General features: G+C 56.1%; 1 protein-coding gene across 2 annotated transcripts; it reads left to right on the top strand.

Annotated features, from left to right (window-relative positions):
• Positions 1-450: 450 nt before the first annotated feature.
• On the top strand, positions 451-10,808 carry Pofut2 (protein O-fucosyltransferase 2). 2 transcript variants are annotated; one of them, XR_009586709.1, is made up of 9 exons: positions 451-666; positions 1,815-2,065; positions 3,719-3,863; positions 4,420-4,530; positions 6,246-6,312; positions 7,104-7,229; positions 8,128-8,308; positions 8,453-8,571; positions 9,753-9,881. XR_009586709.1 is itself a non-coding variant. In XM_021630942.2 (9 exons), the coding sequence occupies exons 1-9, from the start codon at positions 536-538 to the stop codon at positions 9,904-9,906; spliced, it is 1,290 nt and encodes a 429-aa protein (XP_021486617.1). In that variant the 5' UTR covers positions 456-535; the 3' UTR covers positions 9,907-10,808. The 2 variants fall into 2 exon arrangements, 1 of the variants encoding a protein (XP_021486617.1); XM_021630942.2 differs by having other exon boundaries at positions 456-666; positions 8,448-8,571; positions 9,753-10,808.
• The last annotated feature ends 776 nt before the right edge of the window (positions 10,809-11,584 follow it).

Raw genomic sequence — 11,584 nt, 5'->3', positions numbered from 1 at the left:
TGGCCTTTCCACGGAAGTTCAGAGCTCGGCGGTCACCTCACTGGGTCCACCCTACCCGGTCCCAAAACTGCTCTGCGCTCCCAGCACGCTAGAGCCCTCGGGTCCGTCCGCTCTCCAGGAGGCCAGTGCGCGGTCCTCCTTCTCGCTCACCTAGCGCCAAGCAGGACAAGTATCCATGGCCAGCGCCGCCAAAACCATGGGACCCGGCGACTGCAATGCCTGGCATCCTGCTGCTCAGCAGTTACCGGATGAGGCCCGGTACCTGACCAGCAACTACGCCCTGCCCGGGAGCCCAGCAGCTGAACTTAAAAACGAAGACGGCGCGGGAAGCGGAACTGCGCTCGGGCTCCGCCCCGCCCCGCCCCGGGCCACACCTCCTGGCCACGCCCACAGAGCCACCCTCCGACTACGTGAGGCGCGTGCACACTGTGGGCCTCGCCGCGTCGTCGTAGCAACCGGAGACGCGCTCGGCGGGGCTGACAGGCGCTCTTCCGGAGCGGAGCGCGGTAGCCGGAAGTTCGTGGCCGCCGGGGCCATGGCGGCGCTCAGCGTCGTCTGCCTGCTTCTGGCGGCGGCTTCCTGGCGGCCGGTCTCGGCTTCAGGAGAGGAATTCTGGCCTGGCCAGTCGGCGGCAGACATCCTGTCCGGGGCGGCATCCCGCAGACGGTAAGCACGTCGACGCCGTGCTTGACCCGGCATCTGGGACAGGGTCAGCGGCGGGGCGGGGGCAGCGGAGCTGGGGCTGCGCACGCAGGCTGCAGGAGAGAAGCCTGTGTAGCGAAGGTCGCGCTGGCCTTGGGCTGAGCTGGCCGTCTGCTCCCGGGAGGTCTCCACCAGAAGGTCCAGGAGGGGAAATGGAACCGGCTCTGGCCACGCTGGCTGGCCCGGTGTCGGCTCAGGCGCCCTATCCCGAGTCCCATCTTAAGCCGCGTTGATGAGTCCCAGAAGTTCTTGTGGACCGGAGATTGCGCTTCCTCCGCGGCCGCTGTTCCCAAAACTTGAGTTTAAATCACGGGGGTCCGCTGCAGTGACGGTGTTCGTGAAGACTCCCTGGGATTCCGTTGAAAGGAATCTTCCTTTGGCGAGGCCCTAAAGTTTTAGAACCGTTTTCACGGAGATTCTGCATCAACTCTTTGACTTTCTCAAGTGTCATCAGTTTACTCTGGAGTTTTAACAACGGCCAACCAACCAGGCCCGTGATAATCACAGTGAGGCTTAATGCAAAAACAGACCTGAGAACCCAGGTATGGCCAGACCCAAAGTAAATCTTCAAAAATCGAAAGTGTTTCCACCCTATCCTCTTCACTTGTTTTATTTTGAAAATGCTCATTTTGCATTTAAAATAATCTTTGTCAGTATAATGGGACTGTTATTTTTAAGCGAATGAATGACTGCTTCTAGCTTTAGCTTAATTCATAAACCAGAAGTGTCCAGCCTGTGTCCATTTGGCCACACAATCTCAGGATAGCTGTGAATGCAGCCCGCCGTATTCATTGATGAAAACATTATGCTTCATTGTTAAAGGTTTGACACCGCTGAATAAGCTAACAGCCCTTTGGGGGCCTCAGTAATTGTTCAGGGTATGAAGGAGTCTTTGGACTAGAGATTGTGGGGATGGCTATAGTACCTATCCTCAGGCTTGGCCTCTGAGGTTCCATGACACTCCGAGTTGTCAGATACTGCTTGTCTGCGGTTTGCACTCATGAGCTCTGCTGATCATTGTCACATTGTCACATTGCTCTCTCTGTAAGCGGGAATGGGTGCTCTGTGAAGAGTCCTCACAGCTCAAGGCCCGTGTCTTGCTCCCAATTCAGGTACCTTCTGTATGATGTCAACCCCCCAGAAGGCTTCAATCTCCGGAGAGACGTCTATATCCGAGTGGCGTCCTTGCTGAAGACGCTGCTGAAGACTGAGGAGTGGGTGCTTGTCCTGCCCCCATGGGGCCGTCTCTATCACTGGCAAAGTCCTGACATCCATCAAGTCCGGATCCCCTGGTCTGAGTTTTTTGATCTTCCGAGTCTCAATAAAAACATCCCAGTCATTGAGTATGAGCAGTTCATTGCAGGTGAGGCGGGCATCAAAGCTGGGAGGCTCTTCTGATGTGGCTCTCAGGTGGCCTGGCCCAGCCTGGCTGGCACTTTCCACTCAGCCCTGCTGTGGCACTTGCTTCCATGGTTTTTCTAGGGAGGCAGGTGTGGTCAGGGTGCTGATGAGGAAGCAGCTGAAAAGCCATCTTAACTGAGAGACGCATACCTGTGTGTGCGATGTCCTTATGGGGTCACGCCACGATGGCGAAGGTTCTGTGAAGAGGCATTTTGCGTGGCCTCACCCTGCTTCCACCTTTTGAGAGGAGTCATGCTTTCCTAAGTCCAAGAGGTGTTTAGAGTTGACTGTGCCTTTGGTGGAAGACATCTTTTCTTCTGCTACACTGGAGGTCGCAGAGGGAAGGGGTTCATTTAGAACCTGGCTGGTAGCAGTAGTGTACATCAGAGCCTTACTCCACCATGACCTCTGACCCCTGCCCACGACTGCTGCCTCAGGAGGATCTATTTTGCAGGACGTGGTTCTCTATCAGATATCATCATTATCGGGTGTGTTCTGAAGTCTAGTCAGTACTGGGAGTGCAAAGCAGTATTTTTTTTTCTTACTTTTTCTTTCAGGTTGACAACGCAAAGTCAGAGCATTGTAAACGCGTGCATAGAATGTCCCCTTTCCTGACCCAGCTTGCAGACTTGCTTGTGGGTCTTGTAAAACAAGAGCTGCGGGTGGTTTTTTTAGGGTGTTGGACTCGTCAAAGATAGCCTGACTTTTTTCTGAGCCTCAGTCTCAGGTGCCTGGAGACTCTGCCCATGCCTCCTTATGGGGTACAGCTGAGGGATTTCTCACTGTGGGAAAGGGCTAGATGGGGTCCTTGCCATTTGGTGTGGCATCTGGAGGCATAGGGCCGGATCTCCCTGCTGCCACTGAACCGCCCTCCCTGCAGCTGGAGTAGGACTGGGGAAGCCCTACTTTTCCAGTGAAGCCAGCGCCATGGGCTTCCTGGGAAGACGGTGGCTTCATTCACTTACAGAGCAGGCCTGGCTGTGCTGGAGCCAGCCTAGCTTTGGTCAGCGGGAGGGGAGCAGCTTTAGCTTGGGCCTTGGGTCCATCAGCCACAGGCAGGCCTCATGCAGTGTAAGTTTTAGAGACACAGAAACTGACTTTGTGGCTTGCCATACTGGGGTCCTCTTCTGGACAGACCCTCATTGGTACTTTGGATATGGCTGGTGGTTCCGGCAAAATGTAGGTGGTAGCAGAGGGGCAGGGGACACAAACCTTCCAAGGACTCCTCTCAGTGGGGGGTCAGTGGTTAAGCAGGGATGAAGCTAGGACATGCTGGGGGTCTTGAGGGGTGGGAACCAGCTTTGGAGGGGAACATACCAGTCAGGTCAGCATACGCTGTGGGAACAGTGCAAAGCAGTGTACAGGAGAAGGGGTGTACAGGCCTGCTCCAGTGTGTCAGGCTACAGTAGGGAAGAGCAGGTGAGTGGGAGAGGCCAACCTCAGTGAGTCCCCCAGGCCCGCATGCCTGTGCCGTTGATTCCACGCCTGCTTCGGAAGCCTTGCCCAGCCTTTGTGGAATCGGGAGACCCTGCATTAAGTCGGTGAAAGCCGTCCCTAGGCGGTGCACAGCATCTGTGGTCACTGTTGCGTGGCACGAACTCCGGGTCTCTTTCAGAGTCCGGCGGGCCCTTTATCGACCAGGTGTACGTCCTGCAAGGTTACGCCGAGGGCTGGAAGGAGGGCACCTGGGAGGAGAAGGTGGACGAGCGGCCCTGCATCGACCCTCTGCTCTACTCCCAGGACAAGCACGAATATTACAGGTAGCGCCGTGGGCACAGGCCCCAAGCAGCTCTCAGGGACTGTCCTGAGTGGACGCCCCTGAGCCCTGGTACACTTTACTGTAGATCACCTCATATTGTTAGACAGAGACGAGGTCAGTTCTTAAAGCACCTCACTTTCTTTTTCATATTTTTGTGGTTCTTGGGGGGCGGGGCGGGGGTCAAACCTTGGGCCCTTTGAGTGCTAAGCAGGACCTCTGTCGCTTGCGCTACATCTAGCCAGTTCTTTTGGGTTCAAACACGGGTCTCACCGTATTGCACTATGGTCTCTGCCTGGCCATCTGGCTGAGCCGTGGCTTCTGTCCCCTCCTTCTCTGCTGCCCACCTCCTGCCAGTGACCTGGGAAATGTTGAGTCCTGTGGGTTTTCTCAGAGTTCTCACGAGAACTGGCTGCCCACGGTGCTAGCGTGTGAGCATCGGCATGGGTTGGGGGTGGGGCAGTGTCAGCAGGACTGCCCTGCTGCGTGTGCACAGGCCCCCTCATCTCTTCCTGGGTGAGCGCACACAGGCTGACAGACAGCTGGGCTCTGTCTTCCAGAGGCTGGTTCTGGGGCTATCAAGAAACACGGGGTCTGAATGTCTCCTGCCTGTCCGTCCAGGGGTCGGCTTCCATCGTCGCGCCTGTGCTTTTAAAAAACACGTCCGCTCGGTGAGTGCCGGGGCCTGCCACTGGGAATGCTCTGCTCATCACCGTGCCCCTCCCTGCGCTGCACTCCAGCAGTCTATGGGGTCTCCCAGAGTGGGACTAGGCTCAGGAGGGGCTGGAGGGAGCTGTGCATCCTCAGAGAAGAACCCCAGAGAGAGTCCAGGCTGGGGTTGTCTGCTGTGCTCACCCTGGGTGTGAGAGCATGGTCCGCACTCACCTGAACTCCTTGCTCAGTAAAGCCTCCCTACCCTTACACTGTCATCCGCCTCCTGTGTCCTGAGTGGCAGCTGTGGACGGTGGAGGCAGGACACACCGGTGGCTTCCTTCTGCATTCCTCTCTGGGGTGTATGAGGACCCTAGCCTGGCTGGGAGTGTATATGGGGGGCTGGGAAGAGGTGATGGTGTCTCCAGTGGAGGCGGCTCAGGGCTTGCCTAGAAGGTGGCATCCAGTAGGCGCTGGCACTGGGGCTTTGAAAGTATTGCCTCATGCTATTTTAGCCCTTTCTCCCCAGAGGGTTGGCTTTGGAGAACTCACACAGCACACGCTGTTTCTGGACTCAGGCAGCTGCAGTAGATGAGAGTAGCTGTTCTTCCTCCTCTTGGTAGCAGGCATAAGGAAGGGATCCATCCAGGAATGGAGCCGTGGCAGGCATAAGAGCCTGTGAGGTTTGTGTCGTCACATCTGGGAGGAAGCGCCTCAGTACCACGTTCCAGGAACGTGCTACAGGCATCCCTGAAGTCACAGGGCCCGTCTGTCCCTTCAGCTCTCTCAGTGTCGCTAGCAGCCAGCTGTGAGCATCGTGCTAGTCTGGGCACTCCATGCCACCTCCAAGGCCTCCCTGGCCCTGGTTCTGACCACAGAGTGCTCTGTGCTGAGCCGTGGCCTGGCCACAGCAGCCAGTTGCAATGGGCCTGGACAGTAGAGTTTCTCTGCCACTGTTGGCCATGTCGTGACCCACTTTGGTAAAATGTATACTTCTCACACAGTTAAATTTGTCAGCCTCAGCCAGGCAGTGGTGGCGCACACCTTTAATTCCAGCGCTTGGGAAGCCAGAGGCAGGCGGATCTTTCTGAGTTCCAGGCCAGCCTGGTCCCTAGATCAAGTTCCAGGACAGCCAGAGCTGTTACCACAGGGAAAAAAAAAATATCAGCCTATTGTGGAAAGCTTTCTGTTGCACCCTGTATCATCTCCATGTCCCTAAGTCCTCCATGTTTCACGGTGAAGTCTCACTTTCCATGTCCCCCTGACAGTGGTGAGAGGACAGGCTTTGGCGACATGCTCACTTCCTCAGTCCCCACTTCCGTCGGAGCAAGACGGTACTGTAAGCTTGAGACGTGGAGACCCAAAGGGGTGGCCCTCTTCCTCGAGTGGGCCTTTGTCACAGGAGCAAGCATGTTCTTGTGCCTCTTGGAACCCACAGCCGTGTGCCTTGCTCTCCTGTGGGACAGGTGACAGACCCTCACACGTCCACCAGACTCCCTGGCCATGTGTTACGCCCGTGCACTGCCAAGCTTTCCGCTAATGTCATTGGTTCCTTCTGTCCTCTTCCTGCGCCTCCAGCTCTGCAGGGACCCCTGGATGCTCCTCTTCAGTGTCCCCGGCAGACTTGCACTGTTGGGGCTCAAGGCTTTGCCATTCTGTGTTCTCGGAAAGTGCAAATGCAATCGCCTCAACTGTTAGAACTGTTGAAGTCTTTTTCCTCTTACTTCAACTGCAGGTCTGTGATGTTGGACCGAGCTGAAAACCTGCTTCATGACCACTACGGAGGCAGGGAATACTGGGATGTGAGTACCTCACAGGGGCCTCTCTGCACGTGTTCACGTTTTGAAAACTTTCAACAGTCAGCAGCAGCTTTCAGCCTTGCTGACCGAAAACGGTGGGCTGCGTCCCGTGGGCTTGCCCCACCCCACAGCGAGCTGTCTGCTTTCACTGCAGGACCCGCTGAGGTGCCGGGTCTGAGCCACGCCTAACGGTGCTCCGTTCCTAAACACAGTGGTCTTGCCTTGGGTGGCATGCAGCCCAGGACTTGCCCTCTCAACTTCTGTGGGGGGCTACCCTTGCCACTTCTCCTTTGGGATGGGAAAGGGGACACTTTGTGCAGCAAGTCCCAACACACTGCTTGGCTGACGGTAGTAGCTTGAGGACACTGGCTAACCTGAGCAGCAGCTCTGCCCCCAAAAGCATTTGGTTTGCCACAGAGATACAGTCATAGGGAAAACTGAAGCCTGTTTTGAACAAAGTGTAAAGCCGGGAGCTGGGCAGACAGCAGCATGGCACTGCTGGCCAAGGGCAGATGGTACAGGCCAGTCTTGCACTCTAGACAGGCCCAGCTCCGGGGCTGGCTGGGGTGGCCCTCCCTGAAGTGGCCCTGTGTGGGCCTTTCTCTATAAGGGATTAACCAGGGGGCCCCGTGGCTGGTGGTGGGGACAGGAGTCACGAAGGACCCAGCTGGGAGGGCTGAGGAGCCTTGGCAGTGGCGCCCTTGGAAAGGGGCGGGCAGGTGGTGGAGAGTGAAGCTGTGACTGCTCATTCATCCCAAGGCCCCGTGGCACTCAGCTCAGCCCTGTCCGTGCAGACCCGGCGCAGCATGGTGTTTGCAAAGCACTTGCGGGCCGTGGGGGACGAGTTCAGAAGCCTGCACCTCAACTCCACGGACGCTGCCGACAAGATGGCCCCCGAGGAAGACTGGACGCGGATGAAGGTAGCCATGCTGCTCCTGCTCGAAAAGGAACCAGGGATAGGCTCATATCTTAAGCTAGTGCCTGTCCTGTGAATACCTCATCCCAGACATGAGTGATGCTCATATCTGACCTTCAGGAGCCCTGTGGTCCGAGCTCCGCTGAGTCCCTGTCTTGATGCAGTCAGGGACGTGACTCATACAGGTGTCTCTTTAGTGAAGCGAGGACATTATTGTAAGTCTGCAGACTGCCCAACATGGTGGCATATACCCATGACCCCCATGTTCAGAGGAGGAAGCAGAAAGCTTGTGGGATCCAGTCTGGGCTTTCTAAGGAAACCCTTTCTCAAAAAAAACAAAAAGAAGGAAGGAGGGGGGGACCCATAGCAGAAGTAGGCCATGAAAGATGAACCTGTCAGCATTTCCACTGACTTCTGCACATCAGGTCCAGCCCGCCTGCCCTGGACCTCCTCCAGTCCTTCGACCGCGCTTTGTCCTCTCCTTGCTGTGTGTGTGTGTGAGCTTTTTCCCTCAATGGGTCTTTCCCATTGACTGCCTGAGTGCCAAATGTTAGGACCCCACCGTACCTGTTCAGTCTGTGGGCGGCCTGGACTGTTTCCAGATGCAATAAATTAAGCAATAAATTCCGTTTCTTAGAAGGTCTTACCTAGAAGAAAGTACTAAATAGCTTTTCTTTCTTCTAGTGTTTCATTTTAAGGTTCTTGTTTCACTCATAAAGTATTCATGATGATTGGTTACTTCACGGTCTTCTGGAAAAGACATCCATGTCCCCCAGGAGATTCCTATGTGCGGCTCAGACGGGCCTGGAGGGACATTTCAGAGAGCACGCTTGTCCTGCTGCATTGCCAGGTAGCTAGGCGAGCTGCATTCAGTGTCTTCTCCGCACATCTGTCTTCTGTAGGTCAAACTGGGCTCAGCGCTAGGCGGCCCCTACCTCGGAGTGCACCTGAGAAGGAAGGACTTCATCTGGGGCCACCGGGAAGATGTACCCAGCCTGGAGGGGGCCGTGAAGAAGATCCGCAGCCTCATGAAGGCTCACCAGCTGGACAAGGTGTTTGTGGCCACAGACGCCATCAGGAAGGGTAGGAAGTTCTATGCCCAGACTTTGTCGGGCCTCTTACCCCTGGCCGAATGCTGGCCAGGTGTAGGCCTTCGCTGTGACCTCCCTGGCAGCGTACTCCTTCATTCCGGAGGGTCAGCAGCCTCCCCTTTGCCTCGCAGAACAGGAAGAACTGAGGAAGCTGCTACCGGAGATGGTGAGGTTTGAGCCCACCTGGGAGGAGCTGGAGCTATACAAGGACGGAGGCGTTGCCATCATCGACCAGTGGATCTGCGCTCACGCCAGGTGCCTGCCCGTTCCGGGGGTCCCTGTTGCCCCCGTTCTCAGCAGTGGGAGGAGGTGGTTGTGGCCCTCCACCTTCTCCGCTGGCGCCATTGCTTTCCTAAGCTGTAACATCCAGCCCAGGGTTTCCCTGCGCTGCTGTGAACTGCGGGTCTCCACCCTTCTCCCCTGTCTGCCCGAGAGAGGCGCACTGGCCCCCTTGGTATGTTTGTGTCCCTAAAGTGCACATGCAGGGCTGCCTCGGGCCAGAGGCCTGCGTGTCGCTGCTCGAGGGCAGCTGGTCTTGCAGCTCTCTTCTCCACATCAGCTGGAGCCACAGGGGGTGGGCTCAGGTGAGAACACCCTGAGTGGGACGGGAAACAAGGCAGAGTGCGTGACTTTCCTTGTGGCTCCAGACGCTGAGGTGCTTGGAGTGTGCACACCTCGCCTGCTGCTTTCCTCGCCATGCCTGCTGCTTTTCTGCTGTGTTCTGGCCCCTGAGGTCCCTGCTGACTCCCTCCCAGCACCAGGGTTAGGCATGCGGGCCTCATTCCTGATCTACATGGGTCTAGCTGCCGTCCCCTTCCAGGCACTGCTCGTGTGGTGTGCACGAGGAGGAGAGCGGCCATTCTGGTCTCTTACCCTGTTAGTGCTCTCTGAGGAGGCTCTGAGCTTGCCCTTTCTCTCTGCCTGGGCTTCTTCCCAGAATCCGCTAGCCACAGCCATCTCAGCAACTGATGGTAGTTCTCAGGCCAGAAGGTACTTCACACAGCTGACTGCAGTTGGCCGTGGCATCAGCGCAGCCCACCCTAAAGCCCCCAAGTTCCAGGGTAGTCATGTGGTGTAGCACTCCAGAACTTCTCTCAGATCAGTTGGTCACCAAGTGCCGTCAGAGGGCCAGGGTACAGGAGTCAGGGCTGGCTGCATCGCTCTGTCACCCCAGGAATCTGAAAGACCCTGGAAAAAGGGTTCCCTCATCCTGACAACATGTACGTGCATGGTCCCTGCCACTGGCAGCGTGTCAAGATGGGCGCAGAGTTGTTTGTGCTCCTCGTACATCCAGGTGGAGATCTGCAAGGCTCAGTGGCTGCCGAAGCCTGGGCTGACCCGGGCAGGTGCCAGTGCTGCGGCTCCAGAGCCTCTGGTGGGTGGGTGTAACCAGTGCATCCACTGCTGGTCACAGGTAACCTCTCGTTGCTCTGCAGGTTTTTTATAGGCACGTCTGTTTCCACATTCTCTTTTCGGATTCACGAAGAGAGGGAGATCTTGGGGTTGGACCCCAAGACGACCTACAACCGGTTTTGTGGAGACCAGGAGAAAGCATGCGAGCAGCCCACGCACTGGAAGATTGCCTACTGAGGGCCACCTATCCAACACCCACCAGTCACTCGGTCACAGGGTCCCAGAAGAGTCCCCCACTTGGGTGGCGACACATCTAAAGCCCGTGTTCCCTTGTGTTCATGGGCCAGCATCTACCTGTGTCTAGGCTCTGCCACCTTCAGGATTCACACTCGTGTCTTCTCTTAGGACCTGAGAAATCATGTCACCATCGCAGATGTAGCATATGCTAGCCCAAAAATTCGGGAACATTTGTCAGTCCTGACAAGCCTTTCAACCATCCTCCTGAGCAAGCTGAGGATAGCCAGTCACTGGCAACACCTTCAGGTATGGATGCTGGCTCCTGAGATGTGGTGTGACTGTCTACTGAGGTCATGTCACGCGTGTCCAGCGTGAGCAAATGTCAGGTTTTGCCTCACCCTCCACCTGTGTGGTGCCCCAGCTACTAGTTTCCTCCTGAAGCGGATGACTCAGGCACCGTTCTCACCAGAATGCTGGCAGCCTCAGGACAGCCCCATGAGCCTCGCCAGTGACTCCTTCACCTCACATGGATCCCCCAGGATCATTGCACACAGCTGAGAAATAGAACTAAGGAGTGACAGAAATGACCTTCAAAAGGCCACATCTGAGACACACCACCACTTTACGAAACCCTTTCCTAGGCCCCATGCTGCACCACGGGATGAGGGGCTAGCACAGCCGTGGCCAGGGCATCCCTAGGTCCTTGAGCTTACTCATCAGTAACCCCCCTTTCCCACTGCTGTGCACTGAGCAGCCCCCCATTCAGCCCAGGTCTCCTTCCCAAGCACTGAGGTAGACCCTGAGCATAGACCATTTCTCACTCAGCTGACCAGGTAGAATCATGTATTTATTCTTTTCCATTTGTACATCCAAGTGTATTAATAAAATACTTTTTCAAGAAAGCTGTAATCAGAAGTGGTGCCTTTTAAGTACACTGTGTTTTCTTAGGTCGGGAGCTGAGTCCGATATGTAGACTAGAGCTGTGCCTTTAGGGAGAACGAGGGCTTGTGTTCCTGGCAGCTTGCAGCATAGACAAACCAGCCAGGAGTGACAGGACAGAGCAGTGTGTCCTGGAGCCCGGGGTCCGGTTCTAGTCATGGGGACCAGCACGGCCTTGTCACTGTCCGCCACAACCTGCTTGTCTGTTGGACTGTCTGGTAGGACTGTTGGGGAAAGCATTCTGCACTTATAGAAAGCCTGGAAATCCCATCCCCTGGACTCCATGGAAACGGCAGTGCAACCTTCACCAGATTTACACTTTCTAGAGGAGTAGCCAGTACATCTGACGGAAACACTGGCAGCTGCAGCAAGGAAGTGCCAGGACAAAGCTCCGGCAGCCAGTGCCAAGAACCTAGGGGCATGAGCTGGGGCAGTGGGTTGATGTGCTGGGCCGGATTATCTCAGGAGGATGGTGTGAGAGCCATGTACTGTGGAGCCATGATCTAAGCCAACAGGCCATGTGGCCACTGATAGAGAAGCAGCTCTGTGTGGCCCACATGAAACAGGTAAAGAACAATGGAATTGGTTAGATCTCTGAGCCAGGGGACACAGAGAACAGTACCTGGTGCTGTGGCAGCAGTGTCTCCGGGCAAAACTGGGTGGCCTTGCGAGGTCTTAAACCAGCGTGGTGGTAGCCTGATGGTTGCTGTGATAGCCACCGGTCACAGGAACACGGATG

This window comes from Meriones unguiculatus, chromosome 16, assembly GCF_030254825.1.
Source record: "Meriones unguiculatus strain TT.TT164.6M chromosome 16, Bangor_MerUng_6.1, whole genome shotgun sequence".
NCBI classification, from domain to species: Eukaryota; Metazoa; Chordata; class Mammalia; order Rodentia; family Muridae; genus Meriones; species Meriones unguiculatus.
The sequence above is the reverse complement of the archived record's forward strand: the minus strand, read 5'-3'. Positions and strand labels throughout refer to the sequence as shown.